This window comes from Mixophyes fleayi, chromosome 12, assembly GCF_038048845.1.
Source record: "Mixophyes fleayi isolate aMixFle1 chromosome 12, aMixFle1.hap1, whole genome shotgun sequence".
NCBI classification, from domain to species: Eukaryota; Metazoa; Chordata; class Amphibia; order Anura; family Limnodynastidae; genus Mixophyes; species Mixophyes fleayi.
The window spans coordinates 56,079,954-56,107,920 of NC_134413.1; the positions used below are offsets into that span (position 1 = coordinate 56,079,954).

General features: G+C 44.2%; 1 protein-coding gene across 4 annotated transcripts in view; it reads right to left on the minus strand.

Annotated features, from left to right (window-relative positions):
* EXD1 (exonuclease 3'-5' domain containing 1) overlaps positions 1 to 27,967 on the minus strand; it is a 208,068-nt gene that overhangs the window by 173,825 nt on the left and 6,276 nt on the right. For all 4 annotated transcript variants that reach the window (XM_075193375.1, XM_075193372.1, XM_075193373.1 and 1 more), the window contains exons 2-3: positions 21,461 to 21,615; positions 11,984 to 12,052 (exon numbers count right to left, since the gene is read on the minus strand). In XM_075193375.1, the coding sequence (XP_075049476.1) occupies positions 11,984 to 12,052; positions 21,461 to 21,593 (202 nt within the window). In that variant the 5' untranslated portion in view covers positions 21,594 to 21,615. The remainder of the gene's footprint in view (positions 1 to 11,983; positions 12,053 to 21,460; positions 21,616 to 27,967) is intronic.

A 27,967-nucleotide genomic window follows, 5' to 3' on the forward strand; every position in this document is an offset into this window, starting at 1 on the left:
TCTGTCCAGACCACAGGGAACCATTTGGCCAGCTTCCTGCGTCAGTCCTGAAGACAGTGGATCGCCGCAGCTGCCAGCGTGAGTAACCCCTGTGTTTTGTGTCCAAGCAGGCACTGAGACCACAACTGTTTACACTCCCACTCAAGTAACACCTTGAGGTAAATTTATCATGCTGTAGGTTTTGAAAAAGTGAAGATGTTGCCTATATCAACCAATCAAATTCTAGCTGTAACTTTGTAGAATGTACTAAACAAATGATATCTAGATATCTAGATTCTGATTGGTTGCTATAGGCAACTTGCTCACTTTTTCAAACCCACAGCTTGATAAATTTACCCCCTTGTGTCTGGAGACTGAATGTATAAATATTAAATTTGCCAATTAGCCCTTTATCTTGAATTCTATTGAGCACACTTTACTTCATTATCTCTATCACAGCTACTCTCAGTAAAGCAACCTGCATCTTTCACCATTACTCCCACAGTTCCCTGGAGACGCTCTGTCACCCAGTTCTCCACCTCCTTACGTTACTATGAAACCTTAAATACCACTTCACCCACACAGGGACACCAATTCTCTATGACATCTGTGATTTAACCATTAGTCTGCATAATTTCTTACACAATGTGATCTTACCTTTACAAGGTTTACGATGCCCAGATCTAAAAAAAAAAAAAAGTCAGAGACATCTCAGGGCATTCCCAAACTGCTTCTTAAATGACGGAAGAGGTCTGGCCTCATGGTAGACCTCACTATTGGCTCTTCGCCAACGACACCATACTCTCAGCTGGAGGAAGACTAACTGTAACATTCTACGAAGGGTGACATTGCCAGAATCCTTAACGTGATGAGGTCTCTGAAACATTCTTTACAGTCTGATCTCTGAAATAGCAAAAGTTCATAGGGCTGATACCCTGGAAAATAAATTTGATGAAATGGCTGACCTTCAGTAGGAACTGGGGAAATCCGTACAAACTCCAATGTCCTATTTCTTAAATATTTAGGATTTACAGAAAGATTTGGACAACAGAGTATGCAGAAATAACTTGCAAATTAAAAATATCCCTGAAACCATTGACTTCTCAAATTAAACCATTTCTGCTGCACTTTTTCACCATCTTGTTCCTGACATTTCCTCGGACCAGCTACACATGGATAGAGTTCATAGAAACTTGAGACCCAAGCCTCGAAGATCCGCCCCTCCACGGGATGCTGTTTCGCGGATGCAACATTATAAATCCAAGGATTTGGTTCTTTCGGCTTTCAGACAAAGAGATAAGTAGTTTTTTGAAGACCTCCAGCTTGCAGTTATTCAGGATCTGGCCCAGACTACCTAGCGGAGACATAATGAACGGAGAGAGTTCACCAAAATTCTCAGAGACAAAGAAGTTAAATTTAGATGGCGTTTTCCCTTCAACCTCATGATGCCCTACGGCGGTAAGATTCTTTCTGCTCAGACACCAGAGGAAAGGTTGAACCTTTTTGCTGCATTGAACAGTTGAACATTTCGCCCCACTCTGTTTCTCTCTCATCGTCTACATCTGCACTCCATGCTACATCTGCAGTACCTTTGTTTCAGCGGGTCCCTAGACAGATTTTGTTGGTGGTATCTGGAACACGAGGATCCCGCTTGTCTTGTCTTCACTGGCGACCACTAGAATACCTCTAGGACTATTGGTTATTATCTCTTGGGGATATTGATCTTGCATATGTAACTGGGAGAGTATCCCTACTTTCCTGTTATGCGAGTCTTGGAATTGCCCTTCATGACTCCTAATTGGAGTTTTACACTGGTATCTTGACTATTTATATTTAGCATTTTCAGGGACTGCTACCTTTGAAATAGACTGTGGGTTTTCAGTTTTACTTTACAATGTTATGGATTGGTATGGATTTTACGCTCTGATGCTTAATGTTATTAATATTTATCAATCTTTACACTTTATTCAGTTTGATTGCTGGGTGCTTTTTAACAAGACCTAATCTACCCCTCTGGGCTAGGCCCACGTCTTCTTTACGCTAATCTCTAGACTTTCTTGCCCACTCTTTTGCTCGGCCACTATGGCTACCAATTTGAGTGTTACTAGCCATGTCCCCATTCCTTACCTAGCCGTATTCCCCCTCCCCCCGTTCTTCCCCTGCAAGTCCCCTTCTTTTATATTTTTACCTACTCCTATGTCTTTGTTGTGTATATATATATATATATATATACATACATATATATACATACATATATATACATACACATATACACACACACACCATTGGAGTTATACTACTATTTAGTGGTAGATTTATAAATGTCCACTAAAATAGTCTTCTTTAATGTGAAGGGGCTTTACAGTCCTTAGAAACAATCTAAACTTTTCTTTTCTTTAAAGCAGCTGTCAGCAGATCTTGACATCCTGCAGCAAACCCATTTCAAGAAGGAAAAACATCCAGAGCTGCTATGAAGGAGGTATGTCAGTGTCTTTTAGGAGTGCGATTCTAGACATAAGAAGAGAGGGGTAGCTATCCTACTGGTCATCCAAACAAACTTTGAACCTGATGAGGATGTAACGGATTAAACTGGCAAGCATTTTATTATCCGAGGTACATTAAATAATACCCCTATTACTCTTGTAAATATTTATTCCCTGAACCAGGCTCAGGCTTCCTTTTTCTCTTTGCTCCATGAAAAATGATTTCAACACAGAAAGGGAGAAGTGGTCCTGACTGGGGACTTTAACACAATCCTTAACAAATTGGATTAAACCCTCCTCTGTCCATTTCTGTAGCATGCCAGGAGCGGACCTCCATGGCTCTCAAAGCTTTACTTAAAAATCATCCACTGTATGTCTCATGGAGAGTTAGGGACCTTTACTTTACTTTTTATTCCAGAGTTCATGACCTGTACACTAGAATAGAAATGATAATCCTGGGTGAATCTGTCAGCTCCAACATTATATATGCCCACATATACCCTTTAACTTGGTCTGATCATACTCCCACAGCCGTGGAGATCACAGGTTTCTCTTCTCCCAAACCACTTTTCTCCTGGCGACTTAATGAATACCTTCTAAAAGGCCCTGATATTACACTTCAGGGGGTAAATGTATCAAGGTCCGAATTTGCCAGCGTGTTAAAATCGTGGCAAATCACGGTGTTTACCCTGATCTTCAAAATCGTTAGTTATCTCCGGCGATTTGCTGCGATTTCAAACACTCCCATGTTTGGCAAACTCTCCTCTGTTGTAGCAGCGAGTTGTATACACATCACTGTTACACTGCCCTGTCATACAGCTGCCAGAGCTCCGGCAGCTGTAAAAACTGTAAAGAATAGAGAAATGTAAAAAAAAAAAAAAGCGTGAGGTCCCCCCCTCTATTCATGCTTAACCCTAGTGCTGCCTGGCTACTGCTGGTTCAGTGCAAAAATCGGGGAAAAATTTTGCGGGGGGGGGGGGTTTCCCCTGATTTTCTTGGAACCAGCACTAGGCAAATCAGCCAGGGTTGGAGGCACTATAGCAGTGGGACATGCGGCAGGGGTCCCCCTGCCATAATGACTAACCAACCCCAGACTGTTCAGCGCTGGGCTGGATTCCCTATGTAATGGGGTCCGTCAAAAAAAAAAAAAAAAATGAGCGGGGGCCCAGCTAGCACTAGGGCTCTTCCTACACCCCTGGGCGGTGGGTGCAGGGTAATAACGGCGATAAAATAGTGAAAAAAACAAACAGACGCCATTTTGTTTTGTGGAACTACTAGTGCTAGCCAGCCAGGTTGCCTTAAATATTATGGGCATGCTGCTACTTGTATAACTACATGCATCAGCATACCCACGGCAGCCAGGGCATGTTGGCACTTGGGGCATGTTGGCACTTGGAGAACCACAAGTGCCAACATGCCCCGACACCCACGGCTGGCTGGGACCTGTAGTTACACAAAATAAAATGTTAAATAAACCATCACTCCCTTTTTAAAACCACTAACATTTAAAAAAAATAATAAACCCACAATAAACACCCTCATTTATAGCACATTTTTTTATTAAAAATAATAAATTCCCTGATACTCACCAATGAAGTTTTCTCCTTTTGTCTGCAGCTTTCAATCCAAAAATGGCTGTAAACCAAGTCCAAAATAAATTTGTATCCAAAGTCCAGCTTGCCCCTGTCCCAAAGTAATTTGTACTTCCAAAAGTCCATGCCTGACAAAGTTCAAAATATTTGTACTTCCAAAAGTCCTGCTTGAAATCTGTTTACATCTTCTGCCCAGGGGGAGGCCATTGTTGCTTGAAGTCTTCTGTTCTTCACCCAGGAGGGGCCCATATTTGTAACATCCATGATTTTTTATGTTGCTTGAAGAAAAATAAAAGAAAGCCAGGAGCCGCTGCAAACACCTCCTACCTAGTAGGAGGTCCGATGTTATGTCTATTTACAGTATTAGGTGATTTTCCCACGCTAGTGGGAAAATCCCCTAATACTATAAATAAACCTACTGCAATGAACTAAGTTCATTGCGTATCGGACCTCCTACTAGGTAGGAGGTGTTTGCGGCGGGTCCTGGCTTTTTTTTATTTTTCTTCAAGCAGGTCAGGTTGACAATTAATGGCCATATCTTGGAGCTCTCTCCTTAGAATGCTCTGCTGTGCCTCAATGTCTCTGGTTTGGGGCATAGAATACGATCAATAAGTTTAGAAGGCTAAGTGCCGCCAGGTCCTCCATAAAGAACAAAATTTTGTTCATTTTTTCTATGGAGGAATTTACTGAAATACAGGGCACAGCAGATAAATATGCACCCATCTGGGAAACTTGGTTCCTCTACACCACCTCTGGCCATTAGTCTGACCCTTCACATTACAAACATATTTGCAAAAACTGTCATTATTTTAATTATTTCATTACTTGCTATCCAACTTGACCTCCATATCAATACACAGAGATTGTTTTGTAGCTCTTACATTTCCCTCCCCCACCTCCTCTCTACTCATATAATATGCCTTATAATTGAAAATCAAATGACATGCTGACAATATTCTATTCTTGTATAGTTTGCGGATTGCTTTTACATCATTCTATTTTGCTGATTTTTTTCTATTCTTTGTACACACTGTCAATTCAAAATAATGCATGATATCCATTATGCACTAATTGATTTTTATAATTTTTAGATATATGCATCCGCTAACAAAAAGTACTGCTGGATGTTTAATACTTATCATATCAAATATTTATATCCATTTTTGAGCAATATAAATACATTTTTATTTTGATTTTTATGTGATATGGATTCTACAAATATGGATATATAGTGTTCATTACTATTCTCTCCGTATATGTGATATTTATGAATGCAACATCATGTAGTCGTACAGTGGGCCCTCTTATAGATGCCCAGATTATTAAGAATCTTCTAAATCAATGTACGATATACAATATGCGTTTATTGACTTTCATATTACCTGAGACAAACACACCCGCTAATATAAAATACTGCTGGATGTTTAATATTTACCATTTGGAATACTTGTATTTAGAGTTTATGTTATAGCAAAATGAAACTTGTTTTTGTATAGTGACTTTTATTTTTCACGGACTTTGTAAGTATAGATATCAAGCATTCACTACTTTTCCTCCCGCGCATGTGATACTTATGAATGGGCTACTATTACTATGGAGCAGTATAATGGGTTTTCTCACTCATGCGCAGATCTAAATGATACACAAAATTTATGAATGCCTATATTCTATATCAACTTATATTGTAATGTTTACATATGACATCAACTCCATCGGTTACATACTGTTGTTTTTTTTACATGCGTGAATATCAGGAAGGGGTTTTAAGCCGATTATGAAGTAGATGTATTTGCGCATGGATAGATTTCAATTCTTTGTAAAGAACACTTTTTCCTGTATTAGTTTTACACATTAATGTTTTGAATTATGTATACATGTATTTTTACTAAATTCAAGATAATTGTACGTATTGATTGAACACATGTGCACCCGCCAATGCTATAAAGAGAGGATTGCCAGATGTATCCACAACTTTAATAAAGACTTTTTCCAAGTCGAAACGCGTCAGTGATTGACGGACGGGAGTGTTGGCAACCCTGTAACTGGACTCGCGGTAACAATCATTTGGACGCTTCGTTTTTCGAACGTAGTTATTCTAGGATTGTTACTATTTGTCATCTGGTACGGCCAATTATATCTCTTGTCCTATGTGGTTTTTATTTCTCATAAATTTTATGGTTTTAAACGTACTACACTAGATTTTGTTCCATTTCTCTTCCCTTTCATGTTTACTCTCTGACGGAGAGGGGAGACAAAGACGGATCCTCTGTATTACTTATTTATACCAGACAGCTTTTGGTATTTGAAGACGGTCCTCGATACAAGTATTTACTACGGGAACATTGATGGTATTCTCATTGGAAGGTGAAGGCGGATTCTTTACAATAGCATCGCTATTGTAAGTTTATTTTCACTAGAAAGTGTTTGAAAATCTGTAATAGCCTTCGATTGTTTTGAACCTCTACAACACATCAAGTCAGTAATTGCTCTGTTCATTTTAGGAAGGAGTACTCAGTTTATGTATAACAAACCCTGAAGGAGGGTCGAAAATAGGTTAACAAACAACAAAATAAAAAAATATAAAAAAAAGAGTCAACCCAACAAACACTCAGAGCAAGGGTTGACACGCAGTGTCCACCAATGGACTACGAGAAAGAGATTTTAGGGAGAGTACAAAAATCCTATTTTCTCTTACATCCCATTGGGAGACACTGCTAGACATAGGGGACATCCCAAAGCTGCAACTAAGGGAGACTGCTCTGACAAGGCTGCACGCAAAACCATATGGCCAAAGCTGTGCATCCTGAGATGCCCTGCAACCTATATAATATCACAAGTCTGGACAGATGACCACCACACCAGGTCGGCACAGCTGTTTGGCTGAAGCTCCGTGACGCGCAGCCCAGGAAGCACTCACAACCCTGGTCAAATGAGCTGACAAACCTCTTTGCACCGGCCTAGCTGACATTTTGTAAGCCAATTTGATTATGGAAGTGATCCATCGAGCTAAAGACACCTTGGAGGCCGGCCAACCGCATTTGCATGCATCATACCGCACAAAGAGATTTGTGGTTTTGCGAAGTTCCGCAGTAACAAAAAGTAACAAGGACTGATCTAAAGACCGAGAACTCGGAAAAAAAAGCAGGAACTACAATTTCAAAATGGAAGCAAGAAACAACCTTAAACAAAGGGGGGCTTGGTGCGAAGCACAGCCTGATCCACATTAAAAACAAGAAAGAGGGTGGGGGGTACAACCCCTCAACCCAGATACTTTGTGTGCAGAGTCACTGCCAGTAGAAAAGCCACTTTCCAAGTGCGATACCACAGATCCACAGAGTCTAAGGGTTGAAAATGGTTCTTTGACCAACGCTTGAAGAATCAAGATTAGATCCCATGGCTCTACCACGTGTACAAATGGGGGAAGAACATGAAGCTCTCCCTGTAGGAAAGTGTGAACCTCCGACAGGAAAGCCAACTTGTGCGGGAAATAAATGGACAATGCTGAAACTCACAACTTTAAGGAGGCTAAACGCAATTCTTTGTCTAAGCCTGTCTGAAGGAAGGCAAGCAACCTGGAAAGGTTAAAACGAGATGTGTGAAAATGGTTTATTTCACACCAGAAAACATATGCCTTCCAGATTCTATAATAATTGGCAGCAGAAGAAGGCTTCCTGGCTTTTATCATGATTTTCACCAATGCTGCAGAAAACCTCTTTGATTTCAGCATCATGGTTTCAATAGCCATGCCGTCAAAGCCAGCCGAATTAACGAGGGGCAGTGAAGAGTACCTTGTACAAGTAGTCTGGTCGAAGGGGCATTCTGAACGGAGGTTCTATTGCCAGTCCTAGAAGGTCCGAGTACCAAGCTCGGCGTGGCCAGTCTGGGGCTACCAGGATGATCTTCACTCCTTCCCTTTTCAACTTCTTTAGAGTCATTGGGAGCATGGTAGGAGGAGGAAATAGGTGGACCAGATAAAACCACCACAGAATCACCATGGTATCCACAAATCCTATGACGAGATCCCTGGATTTTGGGAACCCTGAAGTTCAACCGAGAGGCCATCATATCTACATCTGGACGACCCCATCGTAGGACTAGGAGATTCGAACACCTCCTGATGTAGGAACCATTCGCCTGGATGGACCCTGTTGCGGCTTAGATAATCGGCCTCCCAGTTGTCTACTCCAGGAATGAAGATTGTCAAGATAATTGGAATGTGTCGCTCCGCCCACAACATTATACTCGTCGATTCGTTCATGGTCCTGCACCGAGAGTGCCATCTTGATGGTTTATGTATGCGACTGCCTTGCATTATCCAACTGAACTCTGACAGGTTGTCCTCACAGAAAACTCTGTGCCTAGACTAGAACATCGTAAATTGCTCGAAGCTCCAACACATTGATGGGGAGAGATGCATCCAGAGGGTCCCACAAACCCTGAAATCTGAGAGTTGAGCGGAACCCTCCCCATCCTGACAAAATGGCGTTGGTGGTCATTTGGAGAGATCAACCATTGGAGAGTTGTGACCTGTGCAGCCATCAGGTAAGGGACTGGTGCACAGGAGAGGATAGTGTGAGCATCAGCTTGTCCAGATGAAAATGTGATTTGGTCCATTTGTGCAGGAGTTCCCACTGAAACGCCGAAATCCAGACCTAAACAATGCATTCTCTGCGCTAGGATCAGAGAAGACTTGGCAGATTGAGCATCCAACCATGAGCCTCCAGAAAGGTCATTGTTATCTGAATGTGACGGGACAGGGTATGGAAGGACGGTGCTTTCAGAAGATCGTCCAGATAAGGTACTACAGTGATACCTTGTGAATGGAGAAGGGCAGCCATTAGTGTCATCATCAGGTAACGCCCTGAACTGGTAGTGGTCGTCACTTAATGCAAAGTGGATTAAGCACTGATGGCCCTGTCATATCGGCACATGAAGGTAAGCGAGCGTCCTTTACGTCCAGAGAAGCCATGAATTCTCCTTGTTCCATGGCCGCAATGACCGACCCGAGAGACTGCATGTTGAAACTCAGGACTCTGATCTGCAGATTTAGAATTGGCCTGAATGAGCAGTCTGGCTTTGAGACAAGGAAGAGGTTGGCATAAAACCCCAAACCCCTTTCCAGTGGCGGGACTGGAATGATTACCCCCGAATCCTGGCAGGTTCTGGATTGCTACTTGGAGAGCTCTGCACTGAAGATCACAGGTTGGAAGCTCTGTGGTGAAAAAACGACATTGAGGGAAGTCGGACAGGTCTATGACATACCCCTCATGACAATGCCCCCGATCCAGGGGTCAACAAATGATTCCAGCCACTTATCCCGAAATAATAGTAGACGCACCCCCACCACATTTATGTGGATGGGAGACACGTCAAGCGGAGATAGACTCAGTCGGTTTAGCATTTCCTCGTCTGAAGGGGCATCGGCTCAAGAGAGCATTTGACGGACCTCTGCTAGGGGATCCTCTAACTTTGTTAAAAAGGAGAAAGGAACGAAACCTGTAATGCTTAGGTGTGGCCTGTATCACTGGCAAAAAGGAGCTTTTTCCTCCTGTAGCTTCAGAGATGAGCTGGCCTAACAAAGCTCCAAAAAGGAAGATGCCATCAAATGGGGCAACTTCTAGTGTGTGTTTAGAATTCACATCCGCGAACCAACATCACAGCCACAGGGAACGTCTAGCCGCTATGAAAAGCGCAGAAAGTTTTGCAACAACCCAATTAACATCTAAGGAAGGATGCCTGACCAATGAAGTTAGAGACCTCTCTGATATGATCTGTCAGACCTCGTAGGGGGGGGAAGGATTTTCAAATTCTTCAACGGGCAGTGGGTAGATAGCTCTAAACCTTCCAGGCATGTGAAGCCGGTGGTCAGGCTTTTTCCGCAATCATTAATTGTGGGGATGGAGGAAAGGAAATAAGCTGTTTCATCTGCCATTTAAAAAGTGAGAAACCACCTGCACGTGATATCTCTGGGTTGGCAAAACTTAAAGTTTGTCTAACCCCCAGCACAAAGCCATCTACCCCTGAACAGTGGATGATTCGTCCACACTAACAGAATCCTTGTCACCATCCTCCTCTGATGAAAGGTCTGAAGTAGAGTCTACAACCCTAGCCTCCTGTGAGACCTGACACTTATGAGAAGGTCTTTCACCTCCACTCAGAATGTGTTCCAGCAAGGAAGTGGCTTTAAACAAACCCTGGGCAGAGACCGCAAACGTCTGCACCAAAGAGGATTCCACCTGTAGCGGGCTGGCCAGTTTGTAAACCTGAGTGGCGTGATGCAGAAGTAGAAGTGGAAAATTGACCTACCTCACTGTTTGATATTACCCACGTCAACTTTGCTAAGGTTAATGTCAAAGGACGCAGCCAAGCAGGTTCTCCCGCAGATGCAGACGTAGACTGGATCTGGCTCTGGTCCCAATTCTCCGCCTCACAAGCTGCACACAGGACCTCTGGGCAGACTGTCCACAAGACAACTTAGTGTTACACTTTGCACAATTAAATGCGTAACAGCCCTTGCAGCAGTCCCCTTCTTAGAGGTTCCTTTGTCATGGTGAATATTTAGAATGTGGCCACAGAGAAAACTATATATGCTCAACAGAGGACATAAAATAGTAAATTAAACAGTTATGCAGGTGATATAAATAAAATAGCTGTATCTGTATGACACTAAGGGCCCATTGATGTATTCCAAATATATATCTGGTGATCCTTTATAGTTTACAGCCTGATGGTTTTTATTGCATTAATCGAACTGAATGGCCAAAAGAATGGCAGCTTCACATGCACCCACTCTTTCACACAAAAGCTTGGCTGAAATGGGTGAAATAGGACCATAAAAAAACTATCCTGTATGGAGGGGCACAGCAGGGTTCCGTTCAGTGCAGGCTGAAAATGTCGCTGATCGCTCCATTGTGGCGCCAGGAAGCGGGGGGAGAAGTTTTAAAACGCTCCTTCCTATTGTAAAAATAGTGGCAGAGATTGCTAAAATCCTGGTCACCGCTGCGTTCTGTGCCCTCCTGCGTGAAGCGTAACAACAGCTGGACTCTCCGATCCAACAGAGATCCTGCTGTGGCTGGCTAAATCCCCCTTCTTGCCGGCAATGCTCTTTGCCTAGGAGGGAGGGGGTGTGATCGCAGCACCTGTGTGTGTGTGCGGAGGTCACGGCTGCAACTGTTCAGCCTGTGTGAAAAAAAAAACAGCTGCCGTCTCTGCTGGAGGCGAGATAGCTGTCAAAGCTACTCACCCCAGCTCAGAGACCCGGGCTAGAGGAAGGCCGCAGGCTGTCCAACTCTTGGGAGGCGTCCCTGAGTTCAGCAATCCCCCCCCCCTATAGTATAATGAATGAAATCAAGAAAACTGTAATAAAAAAAATTATATATATATTTTAACTCCAGGGCAGGAGCCTTGGAGAACATGTCCGACTCCTGAGGGCGCTAAAACTAAAAATGAGTACTCCTTGTGAGAGGGGTACAGTAAGGGTGGAGCTACACTCACAGATTTAACTGTTTGGGACTACCGACTATACCCCTTTGTCTAGCACGTCCTGTTGGGGGACACTAAGAGAAACTATCCTAATATAAATATATAAAACGTTATTTCTTCTTGGTAGACATTCAAACCTCCTATACGTTTCACACAATACTTAAAAATAAACACTCCTTCCCAAATGATAAAACTATCATTAATGTCCCTAACACTTAAGTATATGATTATTCCAGATGTTCAAGCAAGTCTGGACAAACATCCATATTTCATTAGCATTTTCAAGAAAACCAGAAAATGTTGTAGGTTTGAAATTTTACAGAAATTCATACCTTGGCTAAACATGGCTGAGCAATTACAAAAATGGTTACTTAATAAAAGTAAATGTGGGCAATTAATAGTTTTCATCATGTTTGTTCTACCCTTTATAATGTCAATATATATTACCTTTTATAATGCTATGCCCATAAAAAGACTTTGCTCCAGGTAACGCGATGCCAGTTCTTAAATCCTTCACTGAAATAGAAGGTATAATGAATAAATGAATTGAAAAAAAATAAAAATAAATAAAGGACACACAATCATTGTGCAAGGGAATGTTCAAGAATATGTTTTAAGAGTTGTACTAAAGCACACTATATTAAGGCATTTTTTCTTTAACATTCACTAATTAAATTAGGATTTAAGTAACAACCAAAAACAAAAAGTGTGTTAAGACTTCTGAAAATTGGTGACCCATTAAGGGTAAAAAAGGAATCCCCATAGCAACAAATCAGCTGTTTGATTATTCATGTTCAAATTATACAAGGAAAAATGGCATTCTGATGGTTTGCTATAGGTTACAGCACAGAGATTACTATTGCCCCAGTTTTCATAAATGTCCCTATACTGTAGAAAACGATTGATTTGGTGCAGATTCTTAGGGAGATATCAACAATGTGGACAAAAAGTAGGTACCTTTCTCAAAGGTTTAATTGGTACCATGTATCTGAAAAGCAAGTTCTCTAGTAGTACACCTCATCCAGTTCCTGACATTGTGTTGTGTTAGACATGAATCAATAAAATGCATTTAATTTTAAGGTTACTAGTTTTTATCTGCATGCTTGTTTTAGAAGTACATATTATATTAATGTACACTTGTATTTAAATAAAATGTAAAAAAAGTCATGCAACTGGCCCCTTTCATTTGTTTGGAAGATCGAAATGAGTTGAACTGTGACAAATGTTCACATCAAAGAGCATGTGAAACACTGCTGTCATGCTACCTGGAGTTGGGGCTCATCTCTAAGAAACAAAAATGCATTTCTGGTTCTTAAAGCTAGCTTTAATACAATATTTTAAAAAAGGGATTTTTATACTTCCGATCATTATTCCTTTACTGGGTGACATTTGAACACTGGATATACAGGCTGAGCACCAGTTTTGGCACTTTAAATTTGGCTCTAAAGGCAAGATAGAATTCACTGTCCTGTTGGATGTGCAGTAATCAAAACATTGCCTCAGAATTGCTAGCAAACATCAGCAATTTGTGGGTACCTCAATACAACTTAAGTGTTCTTGTGCAATTGAATTCCCACCTAACAGTCAAATGCCTTCCCCTCTACACCACCCCACAGCCAGCTGGGAGCTTCAGTAAATGTTTAACAAAGCCTCAAAAGGACAGAGAAGGGAGAGAGAGGAAAAGGTTTTCCACCAACAACTGTTAAACTTAAAACCATGACAACAAGAATAAATTAAAGGCACTAGAGTGGGTGTCCAGTTTCCCCCAATGAACTCAGAAAAAAGGATTTAACACAAGTATAAAAATACCTTTTGTCCTATGTGGTACACTGGAACACTTGGGGACACCACAAAGTTGCCTACGGGTGGGTACACTCAGAAGTTGTGGTGTGCAGCACCTTCAGTCCAAAACTGGCATCATTGGGTGCAAAAATGTTACACTTGTAAAACTTGGTGAACGTGTGAACTGAAGACAAAGTGGCCTACTGACACAGTTGCTAAGCCGAAGCCCAGCTCCAATGACACTCAGAAAGCACTTACTGATCTGGTAGAATGTGCAGTCACATTTTCGAGAACATGCTGTCCGCTCTCCACAGATCTTATGAACATAGATCCTCAAAGCCCTGACAACGTCCAGAGGAAGAAGAGAACCATCCTCTTTCACAGAACTACCACGGTCTTAGGTGGGAATCACAATGTCCTGATTGGGTACTTGGAATTTAAACACTTTGAAATTAAATGAAGGGTTAGTTCAAAGAACAGCCCTTTCTTCATGAGTTATGGAGAGTGTACTGAAAATAATATACCTAATAGAAGATGGTATTGATTTGATATGTAACCCACAATTGGTGGGGCCAATACTTGCGATTGCGTGACTGTGAGTAATAAGGTCAGTCTCTCGTAGCGGTCCTGCTGATGGATTGCAGCGTGCAGAGTAATATTCCAGATAATCCAGACAGCAGTGGGTGATCAATTCCACTACTGTGAGGGTAAGTGAGCGGTCCACATAACGCGTGCCACTCGCTTCCGGTCCTGGCTTGCGCGTCTGAGGTCACTTCCGGTTGGTTACTATTGGCCAATAGATGAAATGGGGGCGGAGTCCCAACGCGTTTCGTCTTAGAAGACTTTCTCAAGGGAGGTGATTACGATGTTAGTGGATGTTAATTTATAGAGCTCCCAGTTGTGTGTTGATCTCTGATTGGGTGATCGCGCTATTAGTATATCTTTGATCTGTGGTGATCGCGCTATTAGTATATCTTTGATCCGTGGTGTACCTTAATTTTCCAGATGTTCATATACTCAAACTCCATGAATCCTGGGAACTATAGTGCAGAATGAAGCTCTGATAAAACTGTATCAAACCCAAGTTCATGTCACAACCTTCTGGTTACCCGTATGTAACATATATCTTGATGTGATTCTTATAGTAATCCAATCGCCTGTATATTATAATAATTGTAGCCATCAAGGTACATCCTTTATCGGTATCAAACAAGTGACTCAAAACTGAAGAGGGGGTAATACCCAAACTGAACAGGGAGGAATCAAAAGCCATTTATTTGGTCAGAACCCTCACTCCAAATGGACTGAATATAGAGTATTATAATATATAATATAAGTGTGGCCATGTCTAGGGGCAGGTTCTGATTGGTTGTGGGTTGTATTTAAGGCAATGAGGTCTGCTGCCTCATTGCCGGTTATAGCTTCTGTGCTCCAGTCTGCTGACCTGCTTGTTCCAGTTCCTGTTCCTGTATCTACGTTTTGACTTCCCGTGTATGACCCTTGGCTTCGTATTTGACTTCGCTTGTGTTTCCTGTGACCCTGATCCTTGGCTCGTTTACCCGTTCTGCTACTTTGCCTGTGACCTCTGACCTCAGCTTGTTCATTGTTACTGTTACCTGCTGCCGACCTTTGACCTCTGCGTGGACCTGACTCTTCTTGCCTGGGTTCTCCCCAGCCGGTACACACTTCACGACCCTCTGTCAGTCTGCAGCCCAGTCTGTCCCCACCATCAGGGGCTCCAGTGAACACCTGACTGGCAGAGTAGACTCCGGGTTGTGTTGTGCCGGCTGGAGGGGTTCCTAACATTATAACCGGCCCACTCACGGAGACGTGGTTGGAATGGATGCAAGTGGATCCTCACCGTCTCCGGCACAAGCCCTGGCAGCCCATGTTGAGTCCTTATATCAGATGATCCAGGGATTGGCTGAGCGTCTGTCTGTTCAAGAAGAAGCCGCAAAAGTGTCACAACCCACTTCAAGTTCCGTCTGTGAACCTAAGATGAACTTGCCGGATCGCTTCTCTGGAAATAGGTCCCTGTTCCGGAATTTCAGGGAGAGCTGCAAGCTCTATTTCCGATTGAGACCCCGCTCCTCTGGGTCAGAGCATCAAAGGGTCAGGATTATCATTTCCCTTCTACAGGGTGACCCCCAGTCCTGGGCGTTTTCCTTGCCGCAGACCAGTCCTGCCATGCAGTCAGTAGACGCTTTCTTCGAGGCGTTAGGTCTATTATATGACGACCCGGACCGTATTGCCTCCGCTGAAGCTCATCTAAGGGCCTTAAAACAAGGCCGGCGCTCGGCAGAGGAATACTGCGCTGAATTCCGTAGATGGTCACCTGATAGTGGATGGAATGATCCTGCCTTGCGGAGTCAGTTCCGTCTTGGCCTGTCGGAACAGGTCACAGACTCTTTGGTGCAGTACCCATCTCCTACCTCTCTGGAGGATCTGATGCACCTCTCCATTAAAATCGATAGGAGATTTAAAGAGCGGAGAACCGAAAAGGAGACATCATCACATCTATCCGGCTTCATTCCTGTTCCCACGGATGGTGAGGAACCCATGCAATTGGGAGCGTATCGTCTCTCCCCTGAGGAAAGAGACAAGAGAAGATCACAGGGCTTATGTCTCTATTGCGGCACAAAAGGCCACTTCTCCCGTTCCTGCCCGAATAAGCCGGGAAAAGAGCATGCCTAGGGAACGAGGGGAAAGTTCACCTAGGTCTACAGATTGTCTCCCCGAAAAACGCCTTATTGATCCCTGCACAACTCACGTTTAGTGCTCGTTCAATGGACCTGTCCGCCTTCGTTGATAGTGGAGCTGCAGGCAACTTCCTGGACATCGGGTTCGCACGCGCTGCTAAAATTCCGATGGTAGAACTCAAGTCCGCTATTACCGTCTGTGGCTTAGATGGAGGTCCGTTGCATGGTGGCAAGATTTCCTGGGAGACCTCGCCACTACAATTAAAGAGTCAATAACCTTCCTCCTTATCGATTGTTCCTCAGTTCCCTTAATCTTGGGCCACCCATGGCTTTCCCGTCATAACCCTGTCATGGACTGGGTAAAAGGAGAAATTGTCCAGTGGAGCTCTTATTGTACACAGTCCTGCTTGTCACTGCCCCTGCGGGTGATTCAGTCTATTCCGGAGCAGCTTCCCTCACAATATCATGAGTTCTGGGATGTGTTCTCCAAGAAAGCTGCTGACACCTTACCACCTCACCGTGACTTCGACTGTGCCATCGAGCTTATTCCTGGTTCCAAGTTGCCTAAGGGTCGCCTGTACTCTCTCTCTGTTCCCGAGACCAAATCCATGCAGGAATACATCGATGAAAATCTGGAGAAAGGCTTTATCAGGCCATCTAAATCTCCCGTAGGAGCAGGATGCTTCTTTGTATCCAAAAAGGATGGAGGGCTAAGACCCTGTATAGATTACCGGGGATTGAATCTTATCACAATTAAGAACACCTATCCTCTCCCGCTCATTTCCGTACTTTTTGATCAATTGAGAGGGGCTACGGTCTTCACAAAAATCGACCTTCGTGGAGCGTATAATCTCATCCGTATCAAGGAAGGAGATGAGTGGAAGACGGCATTCAATTCGCACTCTGGCCACTACGAGTATCTGGTCATGCCGTTTGGCCTTAGCAATGCACCTGCAGTGTTCCAGGACTTGATCAATGAAGTTCATCGGGAATTCCTTGGTTGTTTCGTGGTCGTCTATTTAGATGATATCCTCATCTATTCCAGATCTTTGCCCGCCCATCAGACTCACGTCAAACAAGTTCTACAGAAATTACGAGAAAACCACCTGTACGCTAAGCTGGAAAAGTGTGAGTTCGAGGTGCAGAGGGTATCCTTTTTAGGCTATGTTATCTCTTCTGAGGGATTCTCCATGGATCCAGCTAAGGTCCAGGCTATTTTGGATTGGGTGCAACCCAACAATCTTAAGGCGGTGCAGAGGTTCCTGGGCTTCTCCAATTATTATAGGAGATTCATTCACAACTTTGCCGACATTGTGGCTCCCATTGTCGCTCTGACCCGTAAAGGAATGGATCCAACTAATTGGTCGTCCCAAGCAGTAGCCTCATTCGAAAGCCTGAAAAAGGCCTTTGTCTCCGCTCAGGTCCTTAGACATCCGGATCCAGCTAGGACATTTGTTCTTGAGGTCGACGCCTCTGACATCGGTGCCGGTGCCATCCTATCGCAGAAGGATCCTCATACTAATCGTCTGCACCCATGTGCTTATTTCTCCCGTCAGTTCTCTTCAGCGGAGGCCAACTATGATGTCGGTAATAGAGAACTATTGGCAATCAAATGGGCCTTCGAGGAGTGGCGGCATTGGTTGGAGGGTGCTTTACATCAGATCTCTGTCATTACTGATCACAAGAATTTACAATATATACAGTCAGCTAAACGTTTAAATCCCAGACAGGCCCGGTGGGCGTTATTCTTTACCCGGTTTAACTTCCTGATCACCTACCGACCAGGCTCCAAAAATGTCCGGGCAGATGCCCTTTCCAGAAGTTTCTCGGCACACCACATTCCAGTCACTATCCCAGAGCCGATTATTCCTCCTTCTGTAATCCATGCCGGGTTGACCCAAGATCTGAGTATCACACTTCAGAGATTCCAGAAATTAGCCCCTGATACTACTCCGGAGCGACGTCTCTTTGTTCCAGTCCATCTAAGGAAGGCGGTTATTGCAGAGGCGCATAACAGTAGGGTTGCAGGGCATCCTGGAATTTTCAAGACGTTAGAAATCCTTTCCCATACAGTCTGGTGGCCATCTATGTCTGCTGACGTCAAGAGTCATGTCCTCTCATGTGAGGTTTGTGCCAGAAACAAAGTTCCTAGGATCCGCCCAATAGGCCAGTTAGTTCCTTTGGCACCACCTGCAAAACCATGGACCCACTTGTCCATGGACTTTATAGTGGATCTACCACCTTCTGCAGGACACAATACCATTTGGGTCGTGGTAGACCGGTTCAGCAAGATGTCCCATTTTGTTCCCTTACCCAGACTGCCTACAGCTCGGGATTTGGCCGTCTTATTCATTCAACATATTTTCCGGCTCCATGGACTCCCTACTGACATAGTTTCCGATCGGGGTTCTCAGTTCATAGCGCAATTCTGGAGATCTTTCTGTACCCTTCTCGGAATCAAGGTTAGTTTATCATCCGCATATCACCCTCAGTCAAATGGGCAAACCGAAAGAGTTAACCAGTCCTTAGAAAAGTTTTTACGATGCTACACATCAGAGTTCCATGATAATTGGTCTTCCTTGTTACCCTGGGCGGAATTTGCCTGTAACAATTCCTGTCATTCATCTACTAGAACTTCTCCGTTTTTCTGCAATTATGGTTTTCACCCCAGATCTAACTCCTTGTATTCGCTTAACCCAGTTGGTGTCCAGGAGATCCGTTCCACTGCAAGAGATCTCAGAGTTATCTGGAGGAAAGTACAGGCATCTCTGAAACAAGCTTCATTTGTCGCAAAAAAAAATTCAGATCGCCACCGTACCATCTGCTCCTTCAAGGTGGGCCAGAGAGTGTGGCTGTCTACAAAAAACATTAAACTCAGACAGCCTTGCAAAAAGTTGGGCCCCAAGTTCATCGGCCCGTTCCTTATCATCAAGCAGGTTAATTCTGTCGCATTTAGGTTAAGAATTCCGGGCTCGTTGAGAATTCCCAACACATTTCACTGTTCTCTATTGAAGCCGGTATTATATCCTACTCAAATCCAGTCTTCAAATTTGCCTGAGAGAAAATCAAACAGATCACCAAGATACGTTGTTCAGAAGATCTTGGATTCCAAAAAAGTGCAAGGTCAGGTGCACTTCCTAGTGCAGTGGAGGAATCGTGGGTTAGAAGAACGGTCTTGGATCCCACGGAGACAACTCGATGCTCCTAAACAGTTGAAGGAGTTCTTTAAAAAATTTCCAAGGAAACCGGGATGTCGGGGTTCCTTAACTCCTCCTCAAGGGGGGGGTACTGTCACGAGCCGCGGCGGTACTCACAGCCGCCGTGGCTCGCTTCCTGTCGGTCCCAACGTCCCGGCCGTCACCATGACGACCGGGACGTCATTTCCTTCCAACTCCCGACCGTTACCAAGGCAACGGTCGGACGCTTCCTCAGCGCCGTGTCCTGGCAGCCAGGCGCGCATGCGCTCTAGGGACAATCAGGCAGATTTAGCCTGTGGCTGAATTAGCAGGCATTAGCCTGCAGGTGTGGATTTCAGGGCTAAGCCCTGATTGGTCTTGCTAGGTGCTGGCAATTAGCCTACAAGTGTGGCCATGTCTAGGGGCAGGTTCTGATTGGTTGTGGGTTGTATTTAAGGCAATGAGGTCTGCTGCCTCATTGCCGGTTATAGCTTCTGTGCTCCAGTCTGCTGACCTGCTTGTTCCAGTTCCTGTTCCTGTATCTACGTTTTGACTTCCCGTGTATGACCCTTGGCTTCGTATTTGACTTCGCTTGCGTTTCCTGTGACCCTGATCCTTGGCTCGTTTACCCGTTCTGCTACTTTGCCTGTGACCTCTGACCTCAGCTTGTTCATTGTTACTGTTACCTGCTGCCGACCTTTGACCTCTGCGTGGACCTGACTCTTCTTGCCTGGGTTCTCCCCAGCCGGTACACACTTCACGACCCTCTGTCAGTCTGCAGCCCAGTCTGTCCCCACCATCAGGGGCTCCAGTGAACACCTGACTGGCAGAGTAGACTCCGGGTTGTGTTGTGCCGGCTGGAGGGGTTCCTAACACTCACCCTGTATAGTGTACTGTTTGTATGGTGTACGGCGCTGCGGAAATCTTGTGGCGCCTAACAAATAAAGGATAACAATAATAATAATAATAATAATAATAATTGTGCTTTTACGTATTTGGTATCAATTGCACTTGTAAATTCAATATTTACCCTTTGCCCTCCACAATCTCCCTGTGAAGATGGATATTACTGCGCTCTTATTGTTTTTCCTCTACTTCATGTTTATAATCAAATCTGCCACATGGTCAACATTGCAGACTCGTCAGCTACTGCAATTAGATTTTAGCCCATTAGATTATTGCCTATTGAAATGTGCTGTAATCTGATTTTATCAAAGCTACTCGTGGACCATTTCATATGCATTTATTTATTCACTTTTGTTTGCTACTCCTCATTAAACAGAATGTGACATCTAATAATTACATGATTAGTATCACTGTGTATAACACAGTATATCAGTGCTCAAAGTGGGCCAGTATGATATACATGCACTTCTCCCAACTGAATCTGAAGCTGGTCACATACTCTCTGCTTTGCTTGCATTAGGGAAAGGTGAAGGAACATAGGACACATGTGTGGCAGGATACAAGAAATCAGTAATTGGACACAGGAGAGGTGGGTGATAATTTAATATATGCTATATTATACTAAATAGTGTAAAAAAAAAAAGCATCAAACTCCCTCAAGCTTTGGGGGGACACATTTCTAAACTCCCACTTTAACCATTTCAATTTATAGTCGGGTACTGTGCACTGCATTTATAGTAAAACTAAAAAAACTAAGTTTTATGTACACTCCAAATTCTATTTTATGGAGAATGTCATATCAATTCTCTCGAAATCAGGAGCTTTATAATGACACCAGTTCATAGGGAATTGATAGGTTGCAAACCCAAGATTATTGGCTATTTTTGTTCCCTCTGCTTATATTTCTCTAAAATGCAATTTTAGCTTTGAAGAACTTCTATACATTGACATATATGGCGTTCTCATCAGAAATGGACCAATGATCCTCATGGCTACTACCATAAAAACATATAATTATTTCCTTCATGCTTGCCCTAAAAAGCACAAACAAGATCAAACATTAGCTTTTCTTAAGGAATCAGATCAGATCAGACCAGGCTGCTGAACGAAGGCAAATGTAGGGTCACTTTGGAGGGTTGAGAAATCTTCAATCAAGAAGTTAAAAATCATGGTTTTGTTAAAACAATGTTGAGAAAACAGACTATTTTTAAGGAACTCTAATGCTTTTTTTTTTTTTTTTTTTTAAACCTCTCATAATAGAAACAAAGCATATTGGACTAGTTTAATCATGTGGTTAGCATGCCTTTAAATGTACAAAAGACAATCTTTCTAAATAGAAAAAACATGTTTTGCATAATTACCTTTCACTAAAAGGAATGAGCAGTCTGCATTAATACTCAATAACAATCCCTTAAAGAATCCATAAGTGGTTGTAATTTTTATAGTCTTCCCGATGATTCTACTTATGAACCTTTTATCAGTAACTATGTCCATGTTGAAACTTTAACAGCACTACCTAGAGAATAAAAAATAGATTAGATTAGACCACCTAAAGAAAAAAATATATACAGAAAAGCAAAAATGAACAAGATCCAGATTAGAAAAAAAGACCTCAACATTAGAGCTGCTATGTCAGATCTCTCCCACTATGGAGATCTAAGCAATGCCGGAGGTGATTGCCTGAAGTCTCCTCTACATGCAAGTGCCAGGACTAACTAGAGCGAATGGTGGAGGTCTCAACGTATTATTATTATGATTAGGAAGAGAGCTGGTAAAGTTCGTAAAAAAAAAAAAAGTGAAAACACTCTTTAAATTAGTTGATGAAGGTAGGGAGAGTAAAACAACCAAGACTTCCAAAATATACAGAATATGTTCTGCCTGTCCAATAGAATCCTAGAAAAGAATCATTACAAGTTTATTTTTTATAGCTACATTGTGGAATTGCCAGATTTTGTTGCCACTGCCATGAATATATGACAAAAAAAAAAAAACAAGGCCTGTGTCAGAACCAGGAAGCAATCTGGTGAGTTCTGAGCCCCATTATCTGTACAAAACAAAAGTTTCCTACTGTCAAAGAAAATTCCAAAAATGTCACCTTGTGATAAAATTACCAGATTTTCCAAATGAAAACCAAAGATACATAAATAAAACTCACCCAGCAGTGTGCACATTTAAATGAAATCCACCAAAATGTTACCTTAATAGTTACTGCATGCATCACGTGCAATAGAAAAAAAGAAAGCCAATTTTAGAATGCGAACTTATACATAGTCAAATACACAAGGAAATGGTGTTAAATCCAAGTATAAAACGAGGAAGATTTTTAAGAACACCCAAAACTCAGAGAAAAAAAACAAACACACACACACACAATTCTTAACCACCTTAATATAAACTCTTACAACCCATCCATAAAACCCTCACTATGTCACACATTGACTATTGCAATTCCCTCCTTATTGATCTTTCCTAGCCAGATTTTCACCAGTATAATCTAAATTTTTTATTCTTCTATATTCAAAAACCATCTAACCCTATTGGATCACATAGCCTAACGAAGTACTTTTTCCCGTTGTTATCGGGCTGAATGTCAGGCGCCATCCCCATTTACCTGCTCCTTCCCAGGGATGGAAGCCTTCCTGTTTCTGCGAGTGTCACCTGGCAACGGGAGGCGCTTCTGCTCAATGCCGGCAATTCTCTGGTGCACAAGCTTCTCCATAGCACCACCTGATTCAAGCTTCCCTAAATAAAGCAGACTCTGGCAGTCCATTGCTGCAAGTGTATTGGGTCATATCCAGCACCAGCATTTTGGTTCCTTTCCTGTTTGATTCTTGGTGTTGATTTCCTGATTGTTTCTGACCACTCTCTTGATATTCGATTGGGCTCCTGTTGCCCTCTTGGTTTTGACCCGGCATCCTTGACCATTCTCCTCATTCATTTGGATTCTGCTATCTTGGTTCTGACCCGGCTTCCCTGACTATCCCTTTGAACTTCAATTCGGCTCTTACGTGACCTCCTGTTACCGACCGGCTTGCCTGACAATTTTCTCACCACCTACCTCACCAGAAACTGGCACTGAGGGCCGCAATCTGCATGTCCCTAGCAGCTAAGTCCATACCTCCATGCTGGGGTCCCTGGTGAATACCAGAGGCGTGTTAGACGATGCACCTCAGTACTCAGTAGCGCCAAATGCTGGTAGATAGTCACCATAAAATAATCCCACACTGAACTAGAACATAATATGTGTAACTTAACCTCATGTATCAACCTCCTATGTCCATATACATTTTAATTTTGCAAGCAGGGCCCTCTTACTGCTTTGTCTATCTGTTAATGCCCAGTCTTGTTTTAATACCATGTTTATTCCCAACTGTGACACACTACGGAGTAGGTTGGAATTATAAATAAATGTTAATAATAAATATAGTTCTCCAGACTTTCCCTGGGCCCTCGCCTTTGCAGAGTCACTACCTGCACTCTTTAATCTCTGCTTAAACCAGTGGTTCCCAAACTTTTGCAGTTCGCGGCACCCTTACAGTCTCCAAATTTTTTCAAGGCACCCCTCCAAAATAATTACTGAGCAGGCCTGTTTTAGTAGTGGTTGGGTCAAAAAATTGTAATAAGTATTTAGGTCACAACAAAAATACTTATTTAGTTGTATGCAAAAATGCCCCCTCTGCATCCAGGCACTCTGCCCCCTCTACATCCAGGCACTCTGCCTCCTGTCACGCTGTCCCCTCCTCTGCCCTCTGTCACGCTGTCCCCCTCCTCTGCCCCCTCTGTCACACTGTCCCCTTCTCTGCGACGCTGTCCACTCCTCTGCCCTCTGTCACGCTGTCCCCCTCCACTGCCCTCAGTCACGCTGTCCCCCTCCACTGCCCTCAGTCACGCTGTCCCCCTCCACTGCCCTCAGTCACGCTGTCCCCCTCCACTGCCCTCAGTCACGCTGTCCCCCTCCACTGCCCTCAGTCACGCTGTCCCCCTCCACTGCCCTCAGTCACGCTGTCCCCCTCCACTGCCCTCAGTCACGCTGTCCCCCTCCACTGCCCTCAGTCACGCTGTCCCCCTCCACTGCCCTCAGTCACGCTGTCCCCCTCCACTGCCCTCAGTCACGCTGTCCCCCTCCACTGCCCTCAGTCACGCTGTCCCCCTCCACTGCCCTCTGCCACGCTTGCCCCCTCCTCTGCCACGCTTGCCCCCTCCTCTGCCACGCTTGCCCCCTCCTCTGCCACGCTTGCCCCCTCCTCTGCCATCTCTCACGCTTGCCCCCTCCTCTGCCATCTCTCACGCTGTCCCCCTCCTCTGCCCTGTCACGCTGTCCCCCTCCTCTGCCCTGTCACGCTGTCCCCCTCCTCTGCCCTCTCTCACGCTGCCCCCTCTGCAGCCCTCTGTCACGCTGCCGCCCTCTGGTGCCCCCTGTCATGCTGCCCCCTCTGCCACGCTGCCCCCCTCTGCATCCAGGCACTCTGCCCCCTCTGCTGCCCCGTCACGCTGCCCCCCTCTGCTGCCCCACTGTCCCCCTCCGCTGTCACTGTCCTCTGCTGCCCCGCTCTCACACTGTCCTCTGCTGCCCTGCTCTCACACTGTCCTCTGCTGCCCTGCTCTCACGATCCTTTCCACTCTGTCCCACGCCATCCATAAAAAAAAAAAAAAGAGAACACAGAAACTTACCAATCCGTCGGGCGTCCGGACCCAGCAGCCTCCTTTCTCCCGCAGCTGTCACTGAATATCGACGTCAGTATCAAGCTGCTGCGGGAGAGAGGAGGCTGCTGGGTCCGGACGCCAGACGGATTGGTAAGTTTCTGTGTTCTCTTTTTTTTTTTTTTTTATGGATGGCCCGCGGCACCCCAGTGACAGCGCCGCGGCACCCCTGGGAGCCGCGGCACACACTTTGGGAACCGCCGGCTTAAACTCTATTCCAGAAAGGCCATGTTGTGTAAATAGAAGGGTCTGGAGCCACATTTTCTGTATGTCTGGAAGTCTCTGGTGAATGGCAATCAGCCATAGACAAGTCGCTTTCAGACCTGCACAGATTGATCATTAAAGAATAGTTCCACACAAAACCAATAACTCCATCTGAGTTGGAATACCCTAACTTTAAAGCGGACTTCGGGTCCCGCCAAATATTCTAAATGCAGCTACATGCTATGTAACTTTTGTGGGCCAGTTTATAGTTATGATATTCCATCCAAAGCTTATTTTTTGTTTAGCTTCAAATAGAATTATCCATTGACATAGTACATTTTGGGCTGTCATTCTTCTGGCTCTCTGTGCCACTATCACTACTCTGGACTGCCACTAACTGCAAGATATCTACAGGGTAGGCCTCGCAACTTTTCACGTAGGACAGCAACCCTGTTGAATATAATCAATTATATAAATCTATTATATAGAAAGAGGACTTAGTGGGCCATGTACCAGGAAACAGTGCAGGCTGGACAACCTGTGGCTCTCAAGGTGTTGCGAAACTACAAGTCCCAGTATGCACTGTTAGCCAATAGCCAAATAAGGGTAAGTCTCTAAACCAGCCTCCATAACTGGGCTCATCCGATGGACCTGTCTGGCTCTTACTAACACTCTCAAACCAGGACTTTGTTTTTGAACCAAATCATTCCTATTTGGGGATTATTCAGTATCTGCACCCTATCTGTTACATATCCTCACTCAGGAGGAATGAACTTATGGAATCCGCATTTGGACAATATTTGTAACCAATACTAGTCTTTGCCGATTTGGCTATTACTCAGTGTTGTTGTACACACGGATAGCCTTTTATACCACCAGCTGTTATACATCCAATATATGTGTATCTGTTTAATATTGCTTTTACAAGCTGTTACCTATTGATGCTACATGTAAGGGGCTGGTAGTTATCTACCACCAAATAGGTCATATACTGTCGCTATTTTATGTATGTATCTATGTACAGCACTGTATAACCTATACAATTTATGTTACATTAAATTGTTTTATACATAACTACATTGTCCATGCGCCCAGGGACCCATCATCATCAAAAATAATAGGTAGAATGTATGCTGGGACCACACAACACCTGGAGAGCCACAGTTTGGCCAGACCTGCTGTAGTGCTTTAGTGATGAAGTATTCCACCACAAGATAACAAACTACATATATTGCTCTGCTGTATCACTGGAAGTTTGTATATTTTAACAACAGTCAAGTTACCATCCCACCCTTTCCCTCCCTCTTTTGATTTTTGTTATTTACTCAAGTACTTGTCCTGAACTTAGGAGGAAATGCACATTAATAACACTCCAAAAAAAAAAAAAAGAATCCCTATAACAAGCACAAAAGTAGGCCCCAATCTGATGGATATCATAAATTATATCAGTGGTCGGCAATGCCCAGCAAGTGTGCCAGATGTGGCATGTGGATCAGTTTTATATGGCACGCAAAAGCTCCGGAGCTACTTGCCAAAACAGAGCTGCAGCCTGACTCCTCCCCCACTATGCCCCTCCTCTGTAGCAGACTTCAGTTTTGTATAACCAGGGCCTGATTAAGGGTTCTGGCCACCCTAGGCTAATACGGCCGCAGCGCCCCCCTCCCCTCCGAATATATAGGTGTATAGGAACACTCCTGAATATGAATGTTCAGGTGTATTCTCCAGCATTCAAATTAGACAGATTGTGCCATTGTCTCTTACCTGTCCTTGCTCTTCTCTCTTGCAACTTTGTTATCCTCTCGCTGGCTTCTGGAAAGTTGGCGTCCTTTTTTGAAAATGCAAAAATGTATTATAATGCAAACCCTGAATGATTAGGCCGTTTAGTTAAAACAAAACACTCCATTATGGCCAGCTAAAAGTACCCGATTGGACAGGCATATATAAGCAATATCTGAATATTTGTTGTCAATCAAATACAAGCCTCTACCAGCCCCATCTCACTAATATTTCGTATTCTAGTGATTGCTGAGACCACCCATGTGACCACCACACAATCATGAGATTCTGCCCCCCAAAGCTGCTCTATTTTTTAAATACCCCCTGCAACCATTTTCCTTAACCACAACCCCCCCCCCCACAGCCATTTTCCTTAACCCCTGCTGTAGCCATTTTCTTTACCTCCCACCCTGCATCCATCCCCCTTGCAGCTATTTTCCTTACCTCCACTCTGCTAGCTAGCTATCCCCCCCCCGTCACATCAAAACTCCCCCAGTCACATATATCAGCCCCCCTCCTCTGCCCTCCTTCATACATATCAACCTCTCTACCTCCCTATAGATTTTCATGGCAGCCCCCCCTCCCACCCTATAGATTTGTATGACAGTCCCCCTCTCCCTCCCTATACATATGCATGACAGTCCCCCCTCTCCCTCCCTATAGATATGCAGTGTAGTTCCCCCCCTCCCTATAGATATGCAGGGTAGTTCCCCCCCTTCCTATAGATATGCAGGGCAGTTCCCCCCTCCCTATAGATATGCAGGGCAGTTCCCCCCTCCCTATAGATATGCAGGGCAGTTCCCCCCTTCACTTACCTGTAGTTGTGCCAGCGTCGCTCCTCTCCTCAGATCAGCAGATAGGAAGTGAAGACGTCCTGCTTCCTGTCTGCTGCACAGCAACAGGCAGCCTGGCGATTGGCTGTGTGTTGCTAACCACTGACCACCAATGCTTTTGATCGTCGACCCCTTCACCCCCCTCCGCGGCGACCCCCCCCCCCCCTCCCCCACCCGAAAAAAAAAATGAATGAAGAAAAAAAAAATACCCACAGTGCCGCGCCCCCCGGGACCCAGCGCCCCAGGCTGCAGCCTGGTCAGCCTAGTGGTTGATCAGGCCCTGTGTATAACCAAGCCAGGAAGAGAGAAAAAGCAATTCAGAAAGCAACACCAAAGACAGCACTACTTTCAGAG